Raw genomic sequence first — 14,939 nt, forward strand, 5'->3', positions numbered from 1 at the left:
TGGTGAACAGTTCATTTCAAGACCTTCTTATTCTTTTTGCAATGTAGCATCTCCTTCCTTCTGCTTCTATTCAAGATGCCCAGCAGTGGCTTCATCGTAATAGGTTCTCTCCATTCTGTAGACTCTTCTCAAGTTTTTCGGGTGAGTTTAAGCAGTCCGATTATTTTGTCTTTGTTCTCTTTTGTAAGTGCAGCTCATGCTTCATATCAATAGCATCTGCTGCTGGCCACTGTTGATGGGATCACTGGTCTGATCCAGTGTGGTAGTTATTTTGTTCTTAGATGAGTTAGCATTTGCCGAAACATTTTGTAGAAATATAGGATAAGATGGAAGAGAATAAGTGAAGATGGAAGGAACTTCTTGAATTCATTAGGTGCAACCCCTTGCTTGAAGCAAGTCCAGGGCTTTGTGCAGTTGAGTGTCTCCAAGGTTGGAAATTCCACAGTCTCTCTAAGCAACCTCTTCAAATACTTGACTGTTCTCACAGTGGAGAAGTGTTTCCTTGTACCTAACCACTGTTTCCCATCTTTTATCTGCTGCCTCCCATCCTGTCCCTGTGCACCTTTTAGAGGAGTTTGATTCCATCTGCAGCTCCATCTTCACTATACCCTCCTGTTGTATACAGCAATAAGATGGTGGAAGAGGGAATTATTAAAGATGTTGAAACCTTGAGACGCCTCCATCTGGCTTGCAACATGATTAAATAACTTGGTGAACATGGCAGTTAGAGAAAATTGGGACATTTAATGGCCAATGTTAAATATCTGACTGGTGTCCAAGTTGGGTAGGATATCTTCCAGTTCAGCACTGCTCTCTTGGCAGCTTCTAGTGCTGTTTTACAGTGATTGATTTACAGTGTACATGTCTTTGAATTTGCAACCTCTCTAGGCAAATCTGTCTGATTTAGCTTTGTGGATTCTCTCCCCCTGTCCTTTCCTGCTGCCCATACACACAATTTGGAAGCTAAGATTTGCTTAACTTCTGAAAAAAAATCAATTTGAAATATGTAGGTGCTGACTTACTGAAGATGTCCAAAGAAGATTTTGTTCAAATCTGTGGGCCTGCTGATGGAATTCGGCTCTTTAATGCAATCAAAGGAAGGTTTGTAATTTTGTTGTTGTTACAGCAGCATCCTTCGGTAATTTCAGTGTTAACTAGAAGTTAGTCCTGGAGCTGTAACATTTAGAATTCCTTTTAGCACTTCAGAGAGGTCATCTGTCATCTCAGAGCCTGGAGATCAGTGTTATTCAAGTCCAAGCACAGCTCAGAAATGTTGCCAAAATGAAGCAGCATAATATAGATCTCCAGTGGCTTATTTGCTACCAGTTGATAGCTTACATCTACTTCCTGTGAGACACAGACTACAATAATCTGTGTTGTATCTCCATCACAAGTAATAAAAACTAAACCAACCAACCAAACCCTTGGAGCCTCAAATGACCGTTAAACTTTTATTGCAGTAACATCATAAATTCTGCAGCTGGGCAGGATTCAAATCAGTAAAGGCAGGTACAATAGACTGCTTGGCAAGTGCTGTAAACTGTTTATTCTTATCTGATCCTGACGAGATTAAGGTGTTCTGCACTGTGCCACCACCTCCTGGGGGTTCTTACTAGACCTCCTAAGACCAGGATCAAGACTATCCCTTAGTTATTTATGCACAACCCAAATGAGTCAATCTCTTGTTGTCTCATAGCTGACTGGAACAATTTTAGACCTAAATAACTCACTACTGTTTTTTAATAATCCATAGAAATGTAAGGCCCAAGATGACAATTTATGTCTGTCAAGAACCAGAGCAAAACAGGTCCCATCTCCACCAAAAACGAGAAAATGGAGATGGCAGTCTTTGTGGTAAGTTTTTATGAATGAATTTTCTTAAACACTTATCTGGTGAGAACGCTGCTTTCTGCCTGAGCACCTGAGTGGGACAGCTTTGCGTACTGAGGGTTTGAAGGGGTCCTGTTTATCCCAGTTCTGCAACTGGGCTTAGTTTCAGGGCTACAGATTCCGACTGGTACCCTCTGCCTGATGAACACACCCAGCATACATACTGTCTGCAGAACGCCACAGCAAATTCTCTATTCAGTTCTTAATAGGGACCATAGTATTAAAAACTATGTCCCATCCACAATTTTCTTTAGACTATGGCTTGTTTGAAAATATTCTGGTAAATGGAAGGTTGGTATGTTTTAAAGTGAGGTTCTAATTCTTGGAAGTTCAAAGCTTTTGGGGACTTGCTGCTCTTAACTATCCCTCATGACATGATGTACAATCGAATGAGAATAGAGATTGTCCTTAGTTCTTGTGTGTAGTATTAACCAGACACAGCTTTTCTGCTTGGTTGTTTATGTCATTTGGATTGAATCTGAAGAATAGTAGTCATCTACAGTTATTTGATACGTTGTAGTCTTTAGTTTGTGCTTATGGGATCAGTGAGATAACCCCTAATAAAATACTTATTTTGTTTAACATCGTGTGTTTCACTATTTTATTTGATCTATCTTAAAATGTCAAAATCAGTAAAAGTAGATTATCCAAAAATATTAATGTCTTTAGGGAGAGGATTTAGTGCCTCATGATATATGTTGTCATTAGTCCCTCTCGTTTCACTGACCAAAAGTGATGTGTGCTTTATTTGCCCAGTGCATCCAAATACTGGATGTTTTTCTAAAAGTCATCAAGCTGGATATTGGGAGGCTGCTTTAAAAGCTACTGAGCTTGTTTATCTACTGTCAAGATTTGAATCTTCATCTTAAACCCATTTGGTTGCTGATATTGAACATCTTGGTGTTATCTGTTGTTGCTATTCTAGAATTACTCGGTAATTCTTTAATTATTAATACTTTCAACTTGTTGCAGTATATCATGCAATCTTCTTGGAAGAATTGACCACGCTGGAATTAATTGAGAAGATTGCCAACTTGTACAGCATTTCCCCACAGCAGATAAATCGAATCTATCGGCAGGGACCCACAGGGATCCATGTATTGGTGAGCAATGAGGTAAGGGGTTAATGAAAACTCTGTCAGAGTTGTAAGCATTGTCTGACTGCTTGAAGTTAGAATGACTTTTTAAATTATGGAATGAATCTTGAAGGAAGCTTTGCAAGGTGACTAAGCCCAACTTACTTAAAGTAAATACTTACAGCAAATCATACACGCATACCGTTGATTTTAATGTGAATTTAAGATTGTTGATTTGTAAAATAAGTTCTGGGTTTTTTTAACAAACAACAAAACAAAACACACACAAAAGTGGTCATTTTCTTTTCATGATGGCTACTTAAACAAATTCTGAAGTGAGGATCTAAAATGAGAACCTTTAAAATTGAATAGGATTGTTTCCTGAAGAAGGCAAATTTGAAAATTTTTAGGACAATTAGTCTTACACCTTGGCCAGTGATTACAGCCACTGGGTCTGTCAGTGCTGTGTAAGTGCACTATAATTTCATGGACCTCTGCTAGCTGTTTGTGTCCCATTATATGATGGCTTAATTTAGTCCATGCCATTAACTTGCAGGTTAATAGCAAGTTGCCCTTCTTCCTCTTTTCCCCCACTAAATTACTTATTGATTCACACACCAGAATCACTTAAGGAGCTTCATTTATAAGAAACATTGTTAAAATAAATGAAGCAGAACATAGGTCTCAACTGGAGCCTGAACAGAAGGCTGTTATGTTTATTCCTAAAGTCTCCTTGCGATTTTAGCCTGATTAAATTTGAAACCTTGAAGCTTTATGGATGTGAAGTGCTTGGAGGCAAATCTTGGTAGGGGAATTGCCTGAATCAGCTTGGGTATGAGGCTTTAAGTATTTATTTAAGTCAATTATTAACAATGTTTATTGCTTTTTCTATATTTTTTCCTTGTTCTATTACTATAGTGGCAAGAGTGAGGCACTCTGTGAATGTGCTTCATGCATCATTAGGCACAGACATACTGGCTGGCCAGTGAAGTTTGATTTGCAGGAACAGGGGATGGATATTAAACCCAAAAGAGAATAGGGAGATTTGAAAAGGGTTACAGCTGGAAAGTGCTCTACCGGAATGATATTTAATAGCTAGGAGAAGGCTTTTGCTTGAAGCAGGGTTTTCTGAGCTGATCAGAGAGGTTTTGATCACCTTCCCTCTGAAGTTGGGTGTTCAGCAGCTGCTTCAACTGCATGAGACACCTCCTGAAGTTAATTAACCTTCTCTGTCCTACAGAACAACTCTAAGATGGGAGGAATGACTAAGGATGAAGCTTAAATGAGCATTTGAGATTGTATCTGAAGTCATCTGAATCTTTTAACTAATCTCTTTGGTTAGGGGCTTCACTAGAATGTGCATGTGTTCTGAAAACTTGTTGTTTCTCATGAATAACTCTAGTAGCTTTAGATACTGATCTTGCCTCCCATGATTTGCCTTGCTTCTCGTTGTAGTTTCATTAGAATTCCTGTGCCTTGCAAAATACAAACAAGTGAATGATTCCTGCAAGCACGCTGCTGAGGTGGCTTTATAGTAACAACATTCCTTTATTCAGCAAGGAGTCCATTTCTCAGGGCTGACTAACTCTAGATAGGATCCCAGGTGCTCATGTAAGCTTGATGAAGCTTCTTGATTCAGCTGAATGTGTGTTACCATTCCTAGATTTTAGGAGAGGGACTGTCTTCATCCAGTCTCAAGTAGTATAGATTTATTGAAGGCAATTAAGAGCATAGTCTTTAATAGACTAACCGGAGTGGTGTAAGAACTTGCAGGTTGAAGAGCTGCAAAGAGGATGCTGAAATGCCGAACCAGCCACGAGTTCCAGGCAAGCACTTTAGTATGAGCTTCTCTTAAGCACATTAGCAGCTGCAAGGACCTTAATTAATCAGTCATGTACTTTAATAATTTTATGGGCAGGGTTACTCAGGACTATATAACACTAGGCACCAAATATTATTTGATAACTCTCCTCTAAATTCTATACTGGCACTGAAATAAATTTGAATTCAGTTACTTAAAGCATTTCATGTTGCCTTTTTTCCTTCTGCCCTTCAGATGGTGCAAAACTTCCAAGATGAATCTTGTTTTGTTATCAGCACATTAAAAGGTATGTATTCCTGCCACTATTACATGTAGTTCTAAAGATAATTTCTCCTTTCAGTTGCACTAAATGTTATCACAAACTCATACTGTCATCCTGAAAAGATAAGGAGGCTTATTTAGTGTAAGTCAAGGTGTTGCATCAACTTATGCTATGACAGACTGATTGATCTATGCTTTCCTCATGGTTACAGTGTTATAAAACTTACATAAATCCGTTGATATCACTGACATAAACATAAGACCTTCTAGTAGAATGATAAAAGATGACACATGTTGTATTTTTTTTATGTAAATGCTTTGACCGAGATGTTCAACATTCATTTTCATTGAATGAATTGTGGAACAAAAATACAAACTCTTGCAAACTTCCTACAAAGAAAATCTATGGTTCTGTATCTGTGCTGTTTCCTAAAAATCAATGAAAAAATGCTTTGCATTTCTTTGTTACAGCTGAAAGCAATGATGGCTACCACATCATTTTAAAATGACCATGCTGCACAGAGAGACTTTAACAGCCTAAAATGTAATGCCTCACTGAGATTGCTACAACCTAGACTGGAAACACCAAGAACCTTCTGGATAAAAAGCTCCTATGAACTACAAATTACCAAGAAGCTTAAAAAAAAACTTGCCTTTACAAAAATACATTTTTGGTGGGGTGTGTGTGGTGGTGTGTTGTTTGTTTTTTGTTTGTTTTTGTTTTTAAGCTGGAGCTGAGAGCATCCTCAAAGCTTGTACGTGTTTCTTCCTCCCTCCCTTCTTCTTCAGCCTTAAAAATTGTCGAGGTTTCTGATCACTATTTAGAAACATTTACCTTGTACTAAAGGGAAATGAAAGATAAATGAAAAACAATTCTCTAGACTCCTCATGGTTGGGTGAATTGGTTTATTTACTGTTCTGAGTGCTCTCTCGCTTTCAGCACACACCGTGTTACTGATGGACAGAGGTTCCCTAGGGCTCTTCTTTTACTCTTTAAGGTGGAAGCCTTGGGGCTAAATCTAGAAACAGTTTGGGCAAGGCAGAGGATGAATTTGGTGCCCAGTCCTCACCCAGAGTGTCCACTCTGGAAACCTGCACTTTAGCTTTTTCCCACCTGTAGATGTGCTCAAAGTCCAGGGACCTCGATCCGTCCTGACAGAGGTTCTGTAGTACCGATCCAACAGAAAAATTTTGTGGGGTTTGAAGGAGGACAGACAACCTGAGGCAAGCAGTTCAGTACCATGTTATATCTTCAGCTTTAGAGTAGTCTCCTTGAATACAGAGTATATGAAGGTCTTCTGAGGAAGTGTTTTGACCATTGGGAGTTATAGAGCTCATGCCAAATTCATTCTATGGATTTATTCTACTCTGCAAAGCATAGATTAACTTCTATCTTGACTGTAGCTGGGAATTAGGTTATGATCTTAATAATGTTTCCTCCTGTTACTCACTGAATTAAGTAAAGCTGAGTTTTAATTGAGTCCAGGTAATGGATCATCTTAGCTGCTGCTTCTTAGATTCTTGCTGTTTCACTTTTGATGCCTGTTTCAAATTCCTGCAACTATGGTCAACTCCCCCCACCCTTGGTCTTTTGGGATGCCATCCAGGCTCCACTAAGCTGAAAAAGTGGCTCCCACTGATGTCAAAGGCAAACTGGATCACACCCTTCTTGCATGGATGGAGTCATTTCACTGTTGGAAGCTAATTAATTAGGCTGCTTCCCAAACCAAACGTCCATATAGCATCAATTTCTGATACTCAAACATTTAATTTCATCCTGAATTGAGACGGAAAGCTGAAATACCAAAAATTTTCTTGGAATGGGAAGTTTTCAAAAAATGAGAAATTGTCAGCTGGAAAATGCTGAATAAAATATTGTAGCCTTTTGAAATGGAAACATTTAATTAAATCCATTTGGCCCTTAAAGGAGCGTCAGTTCGAGCTACCGTTGCAGGCCTCAGAAATTACCATTCAAGTGCCTTGTGCCCCCTGTCTCCCTGCGGCCCATCTCTTTGGCTGGATTACAGATCCCATGATGATCTTACTGCGGGTTAGTTAAAGGGGGAATGCGTCACGGAGGCTGGAGTGGTGCCCAGGAGCCCAGCCTTCTGGGAGAGAGGGGGAACATGCAGCCCATGAATTACAGCTCCCAGCTGACACTGGAGGAATTCAGACAGACACAGAGTGATATTTCTCTGACAAAAATTATGTGTTTCAAGTTTTCCCAACAGAAATAAACATCAAAATATTGAGAAAAGCAGCCTTTTTTTCATTAAAAGCATCAAGTTTTGCGCAAAAAAACCCACCCATTCCCACTGCCTTTTTTTTTTTTTTTTTTTTTTTACATCAAAAATAATACTAGAATAGAAAAATCATGTTACAATAGGAAAACCTTCAGCCAACTGAGCTAATTGAGTAACATCGCCTACTTAGCCACGATCTTGCTCAACTGGCTGTCCTATATGCTTCATGGATTGTAGTGTTTCTCCAAAAAGGATGCCCAGGCTTCTGGACATGGTGATTCCTCCCAAGAAGTGAGGAGCTTGAGTCTTCTTGGTTGAGGACTAAGTTGTGTAGGTGAGGAGGTTGTGAGTGGTCTCCTGACAGAGGAAGGAGATTAGACAGTAAGGCCAGGGGGAGCTTTGGGGGAAGAAATGTCTTTGTGGAGGATTCAAAACACCATCTTTTTGAGAGGATGGTGAAGCCATGCCAAGCTTGACGCTCCCTTGGTGCCTGTGTCAGCTCCCTGGTTCTGCAGCTTGCTCTGCATATGGAGGGGGGCAGCTGTAGAGCCCTTGGTCCTGGTCACTGAGGAATCCAGCTTGTGGCCACACAGTTATAGCTGCCTTCCAAAATGGGGAATAAACTCTAGCTATGTTTGTGAGTAGGTGGGACCAATGTGCCCCTGGATATCAGGAGCTTTTGGTCGATTTTGTGGACAGTATTTTAGAAGGTGTAGGCTGTGCTTTTTCATCCCGTTATGTAATACTGGCCTGATATATTGCATGGCTGTTGTTGGCATGCAACTCATAGAGCAGCTGACCTGATGAGAAGGGTGTAAAAAAGACCTTGGAGTTGCCAGGGGAGTATCCTGGACCATATCTCCTTATGTGTGATAGCTCTGTAATTCAGGGAGCACAGCAATACTGAAACACAGCAACATGAAAAAAGGATAGACATAGCTTTGCTCCCAGAGTTAGAGACTGAGAACTGTTTGCCGTATTTTTTTATTTTAAATATAACTTGTTCGTGATTATTTAAAAAACAAATCTTGCCCATAAGGAATTATATGCAAAACTCTGTACAATGTTTCAGTAGCTCTTGCTTGATTGATTTGAACAAAAATAACTGTTAGAGCCTTGTTACATTTAGGTTTTTTTTTTTTTTTTTAAATAAAATCATTTTATACTGATGTGAGGGCGAATTTGGCAATATATCTTTTTTTGCTTTTCCATGCTGTAAGAAGGTACACAAGAGTAAGCAATCCCATAGATTATAAGTATTGTCCTACTAGGTGGACTCTACCATTTTACCTATGTTAGCCTGTTTGTAAAGCTGTATAACTTCAATATCTGTTTGAGGTCTGTGCTTACCTGACAGAGTAGTTCTAGTCTAGATAGGCTAAAGGCAAGGGAAATGACTGGCTTCCCCTCATCTAAATATCCAAAAAGGTTTTGCATTTACTTTGCTCTTAAGTGCCTGTTACATTTATTCTTGCCTTTTTGTTGTTGTTGCTTCTGTTTCTTTTTAAAAAAATAACAAATGAAATGTTCTGCTCAAAGTGATTTAAATGACACTTTTTTTCCAGCTCTGTATGTGAAATTTGTACAGCAGACTTTTGTAAGCTCTGGATTCTAGGATTACAATGAATAGTGTAGTATCCCAGACTGTCCAGCTCTTAGGTTATATGTATGATGACAGCCAGGATGACTAGAAGGGCGCTTGCTGGGATGAAAAGGCAGAACCATTACATGATTAAAACCAATATGGCACCAGTCAGTGCTGTTAAGTTCTTGTCAGAACCGTACTGGCTATTTGAAATTATTTCATGATTTGCAACTTTTACTCTGGCAACTGAATAAATTGATACAGATTGGTGTGCACAAATCTGGTGACAGTCTGAGAACTCATAGAAGTGCCCATGATGCACAATGGCAGTGCAGGAAAGGGCCAAATAATCTGGTGATAGAGATTTGTGTCATCTGCCTGAGGTGGCAGCACTGATGTTATTGAAAGCTCCTTTTCTTTCAGCTGGCCCTGCTTGGTTAATTAGCTAAAATATAAACAATTAAATCTGGAAAATGTTGGAGTTCTTATTGTCTTGCTGTGAAATTTAACAGGCTGAAGTTTCAAGACTTGGAAATGGTAAAAGGATTCTTCCAGTTGAGAAGTCCCAGATGGCACTCTCCTTATAATGTAACATATACATATTTATGCATATATATACACACATACATACTGTACTGTATCAACACATATATGTGCTGAGTACTTGTGTTCTTTGGCTGTAACTGGTACTCTGCTTTGTTTAATTGCAGTTCAGTGTAAAAGACTCTGGTTGATGAAGCTTTGGAACCCAGCCATTCCTTGGGTAGAAAGGTAAAAGTCCATAATAGTGACTCTAGGTGATTTGGACATGGTATGCTTGGAGTGATGTAAATTTTATGAATTTCTGCAATATAAATCCCAGACCTTGGTGAAGAGAAGCATATTCTTGCACTAACACTGCAGTTCTATATTGCAGCTTCTGAAAATTAGTTAAGAATAAAAGATAAATAAATTGGCCAACGCTTTGTAAACTAGTAAGAGCTATTCCCTAAGCAGAACAACCGTACTATGACTTTTCTAGCTCGATGTTGTATTGCTTAAGCATTGGCTATAATGCTAACAATCATCTGGTGGATGACTGGGACAGGTTTTGTTTGTTTGTTTGTTTGTTTTTGACTGTTCTCAAAGAAATACTTGTATTCAGACTATAGCGTCTCTTTCTCCTCCAGTTATGAAATGCTTTAACTTTATGCTACTAAGAGAAATATTTTCTTAAGACTATAATCTATCTGACAGCACAGGGTACTCAAAGCAGGGAGTATTTGGCCTTCATCGTCACTACTGTGGGTGAACATGAGAAGGCAGATGGGAGATTATCTTAGCATTCTTGCCTCTGTTTAACAAAAAAAGGAGTGGTTTATGCTGGTGCCTAATTTTTTGTGCATTTCTGATTTGTACTTTTTTGGATTTTTTTTGCTATTCCCTCAAAATTCTTCTTCTCGCTGTGGGAGGACGCATTGGTGAGCAGCTGGTGTGTCCAACTATTTTAAGTAGCCTGCTGTTGTCCCAGTTTGCTTGGGGTGAGCGTTTATCTTTCCAAGGGCTCAGGGAGTTACCTCTCTTTGCTGACAATGCAGCCGTTCGAGACAGGATGCTGACTGCAAAGTCAGCACGATGGGTGAGGGTGAGTGGAGGTGGGTTGATGGGAGGCTGAGGCGTACCAGTTGTGAGTAAATACTGCCACACTCTTTGCCTTTTTGTTTGTTCCTGTTTTTTTTTTTTTCTGTTTTGTTTTGTGATTTTTTTTTTTTTTTTTGTACATGAATATTAAGAAAGCATATTTTGCACTGGCTCTTGTACTGTTGTGCAGAAGAAATCTGTATCTAGAATCTGTGCTCCAGTTGAAATGCAAATAAACCTGTTTGTAAGAAGCACAAGTTTCGTCTCTGCTTTGCTCAGTGTGGATGGGTGCAGGAGAGCCTCAGAATCTGCTCCCCCTCAGCAAGCAGCTGTAAGGTGCTGTCCATCCTCTCAAAATTGGTGGGACTGGAGTTTGCCAAGTGCTGGTGAGGGAACATCAGCTGTAGCCACACATCCTGCAGCATTTTCTTTGTGTTGGGACTGACTTCATTTCTCCACAGCACAATGCAGTGACTGGTTTGTATTTAATCCAGGTCAAGATAGGAGGATAAATGCCTGATTCTTGCAGAAGCCGTGACAGCAGGTACATGCTTTAGTGAGAGCACAAGCTGTGCTAGATGATGGCTGGCTTTGATCGTGCAGTGCTCAGAGGACACAGGTGTTTCAGAGCCTGGTCCTCAGTGACATCAGAGACAAGTAAAAAGTCCTTCCTGGGAGCAGCGCTCTGTCCCATTTAGCAGCTGTTAGACTAAACGAGACTAGACTAGACAAGAAGCTGTGAGGTTTGGACATAAAGCATTCACAGTGGTTTGCCTGGGAACACTTTGGCTTAATCCTTAGAGGATACCATAGATCTAATAATATACGTGTTCAGGAGATTGATGTATGTCCATTGTCATTTTACAGTTGGAGAAGATGGAGACCAGTTTGCAAATGCAATCTTCCGGCAGCCAACCTTGGCATTAAAACTAAGGTAAATGCAAAAAGGAATACTTGGAAGGGTTTTTACCTAAAACTACTTAATAATAGGGGTTCAAAGGCAGAGAAAGGGTAACGCTGCACAATTTAATTTTCATGGAAAACACACCAGGAGGAGCTTATAAGGAAAAGACCTCCTAGGACACGTACACCAGCAGCTGTAATTAAGACTGGACAGGAGCTCAAAAGAGCTTTTCAAGAGTGAGGAGAGCCAAGACCTAAGACTGGAGCTGCTTAGCCAAAGCATTGGCCCAATCTCATCTAAATCCTCAAAAACAAGCAAACATTTTAAAATTAATTTTCCAGTTTACAAAACAATGTAGTCTTTCAGTTGAAAGGATTGGTCACAACTATGGAGCAGGCAGGGAAATAATATCCCTCATATTCTTTTTGTAAAGAAGCTAACTGCTTCCAGGCTTAGGCTGGGTAGGAAGGATCAGACACTGCAATTTTATTTATTTATTTATTTATTTATTTATTTATTTATTTATTTATTTATTTATTTATTTATTTATTTATTTATTTATGTTAGTATATTACAGCAGGTTTGTTGTCATCTGGGGTTTCAAGCATGGCCCAGGGAGGCAGGGCAGCTGCTGGCCTTTGGGATGTACCAGCCTCTCTCTTTTCAGGAGGGAACCAAGGGGCCAAGTGCTGTAATTCTGCCTGGGAGAGCACAACAGGCTGCAGTGCTTGTCTTGGCTCATAACAAAAAAGCAAAAACAAAAACATCCTTCCATTTCTTGGAGAGCAGTGATGCAAATCAGGCTCTACACTCAGTATTAGCCTATGCTGGTAAGTTACAGCATAAATAAAAGCCACTTTGGAGCTTGTTGAGTAAGAACAACAAACAGAAAGCTGGAAGAAAATAATGTTTTAAATAAAACAAAATGAAGCAGTAAAATATGATATGCCAACACCCAGGATAAAGTCCCCTTGAGGTGATGAGTGATCTTAGAGTGCCAGATCACCTATGTCTTTATGTTGGGACTTGCAAAGCAGCATCTGGCTGCTCTCTGCTGTGGATGTGGAGGTACATGACCCTGATTTATCTTTTTCCCTCTGAGGGTGCCTGATAAGTATGTTAGAGGTGCTGCTTTTTACAAAAGTATGTACACTTTTTTTTTCTTTTGCTATATATATTTTTTTAAGCTGAAAATCCTCTATGTTCAGCTGTTGCAAACAATGCTACTATCCATCTTGCAGCCTAGAAAAACCTCAGTTTTGATTTCACTGATACGAAGTCATAAGCAAGCATGATATAGCTGGAAAAAAAGATTGATTAGCAGGAATTCAAAATTAGCTGAGCACAGTTGTGTACTGAGAAATAATTTTCTAAGGGTGAAAAGTTAAATGCTGAAGACTATGCTTTAGAGTGGAGACATGCTAGAAATATTATGTCGCATAGACTTGAGCAGACACAAAACTAGGAGGAATTTCTTCATTAAAACCTTTTCACAGTTTAGCGTCTCCCAGAAGAAAGCGTTTCTGGATGGTTGGCACCACTTTGGGAATTTAACCTGTGGTAGTAAAATCAGGGAAAAGTTGAGTGAAAAACAAGCACATCCTTACTTTCTGCAGGAATAAAAACGTGCCTGATGCTGTGTGGCTGGAGCAACCCGGGGAAGAAAAGCTCAGTGCAGAGCATGGAGGCCACATATGTTAAGTCAAGTGCGTGCTTCGGCACAGCTGTCCTGAGGACAAATAACAGTGTCCTGGGCAAAATTATTCCAGAACCACCCACAGTTTCCCTTTTCCAACAGATCTACCTCATTTCATGGTGGTGCCTATGTGGCCATAACTTTTGTTTCTTGTGCAGCCGTAGTTGTTTCCTGTCACATGCCTGGCCTGAAAGAAATAAAGTCCAAGTGAGAACATGGAGATAAATTTGCTGGTTGTTGAAGTAATTAGTTGGAGGGAAGAAAAAAAAAAAAGGAGGAGCACTCTGCTTTGGTTTTTCAAAAGCTTTGGCTCCCTTCTGGCTCTGCCAGTCCCTGCCAATAGCTCTGCAGCATCCCCACCATGTTTGCAGAAGAGGTGTGCCTGTTCCCAAACACATATACTCGCAGTCATGTTGCTTTTTTAAACGTGGGTCCACCTCCTGAGCACCTTGCTCAGAAATGCAACCTACTGACAGCCTGCTCAGCAGGACACCTCTCCCCACGGTTGTTTAAACAACGAAAGTGAGTCCGCAAATTTGGTAATGAGGGTGGGAAGGAGGGTTTTGCATTACTGGCTTTCACCACTTGGCTTGGGTGCCTGTATCAAGGGAGCTCGAGTCTCCCAATTAGGCTGTTTTTCATGCTGTTTTCTGGAGGACACCATGTCTGTCCATGGATGATACAGAGTATTTCGTGAAACTATTGTTAAGTGATAGCTGAAAGTGGGTGGTGGGATTTTCCCCTGGAGTCTCATCTTTGGACACCTTTTTAAGGACTAGTGACTCTTCATATTTAAAGGAGGTTATTTATGGAGTGGTTGTGTTTCTGATTTGTCATCACAAAATTTGTTTCACTGCTATGCAGTTAAAATTAACATCAGAAATTATGTTAATTGTGTGGAAGTTGCTGCTTTACTCTTGTCTTGCCCCAAAAAACTGATAACCACATGAGCTATTCCAGGATTGTTTGGGGAGGGCGTTAAACCAACTGCTGGTGTAAGGATGTCCTCAATCCTGTGAAGTCACAACGGAATAGCTGTTCTGCTTCATGATGGTAGCCAAAGTGGCCCAAAGTAATCATGGGGTTGTCTAACAGCACCACCCATGTCATTCTTGGTGGATAATTGTCTGACTTGAACTTAAAGACTGTGATGGAGAGCAGGGACAAGCAGGGTGAAGCTCAATGATGTTGCTGCCACAGTAGGAACAGGATTGGAGTGCTCTAGTCATTTTGTATGTCCTTGCCTGGAATGGAGCTGAATCTCAGCTAAAGAAATGGTCTCCAGCCCATCCACCAAGGGTGGTGACTAAAGCAGAGAAGCAACTTGGCTTTCACTTAAAATCCAGCATGAATCACTTTTAGTACTATGAGGACAAACGGGCAACACACTGTTGACTCACTTTGAAACTCAGCTGGCTGGTGGCAAATGGCTCACTAAGCAACCCGGGCATTCACCCTCTCGTGTTATTTGTAAGGTAACACCATACCCTTTGTGCAGCTCAGAAACCACAGAGAGTGGCTCTGCACGAGTGCCAAGAGCTGGGCACCATGTGCGGTGGCCTCAGTCAAATGCTGGAGTCTCACTGTGGAGGGAAGGGGGGCCTCTGTGATCCTGTCTGATACACACAGCTGGGCAGGACCTGGCCTGTGTGTCTGCACAGAGAAGAGGGTCCTGCTGATTCATGTGAGAGTGATGGAGTTTTGTGCTCCATTTTGGGTTGATTCAATTTTTGCACTTTTCAATTCTCTGTCGAACGGATGAATTTTCCACCTAATTGTGGTGATGCCTGCGGTCACATACTGGACAGCTACACAAGCAAAGCAATTGAGTAATTGAGCCTT

The 14,939-nt window shown here is 40.4% G+C and overlaps 1 protein-coding gene across 1 annotated transcript in view; it reads left to right on the forward strand.

Annotated features, from left to right (window-relative positions):
- The window catches only part of TFCP2L1 (transcription factor CP2 like 1), a 36,333-nt gene extending 25,585 nt beyond the window's left edge, over window positions 1–10,748 (forward strand). The window contains exons 10-15 of the mRNA XM_065840978.2: window positions 48–141; window positions 1,011–1,101; window positions 1,754–1,854; window positions 2,863–3,005; window positions 5,023–5,074; window positions 5,521–10,748. Of these exons, the coding sequence (XP_065697050.1) occupies window positions 48–141; window positions 1,011–1,101; window positions 1,754–1,854; window positions 2,863–3,005; window positions 5,023–5,074; window positions 5,521–5,558 (519 nt within the window). The 3' untranslated portion in view covers window positions 5,559–10,748. The remainder of the gene's footprint in view (window positions 1–47; window positions 142–1,010; window positions 1,102–1,753; window positions 1,855–2,862; window positions 3,006–5,022; window positions 5,075–5,520) is intronic.
- The last annotated feature ends 4,191 nt before the right edge of the window (window positions 10,749–14,939 follow it).

Source organism: Patagioenas fasciata, chromosome 7 (genome assembly GCF_037038585.1).
Source record: "Patagioenas fasciata isolate bPatFas1 chromosome 7, bPatFas1.hap1, whole genome shotgun sequence".
Lineage (NCBI taxonomy): Eukaryota > Metazoa > Chordata > Aves > Columbiformes > Columbidae > Patagioenas > Patagioenas fasciata.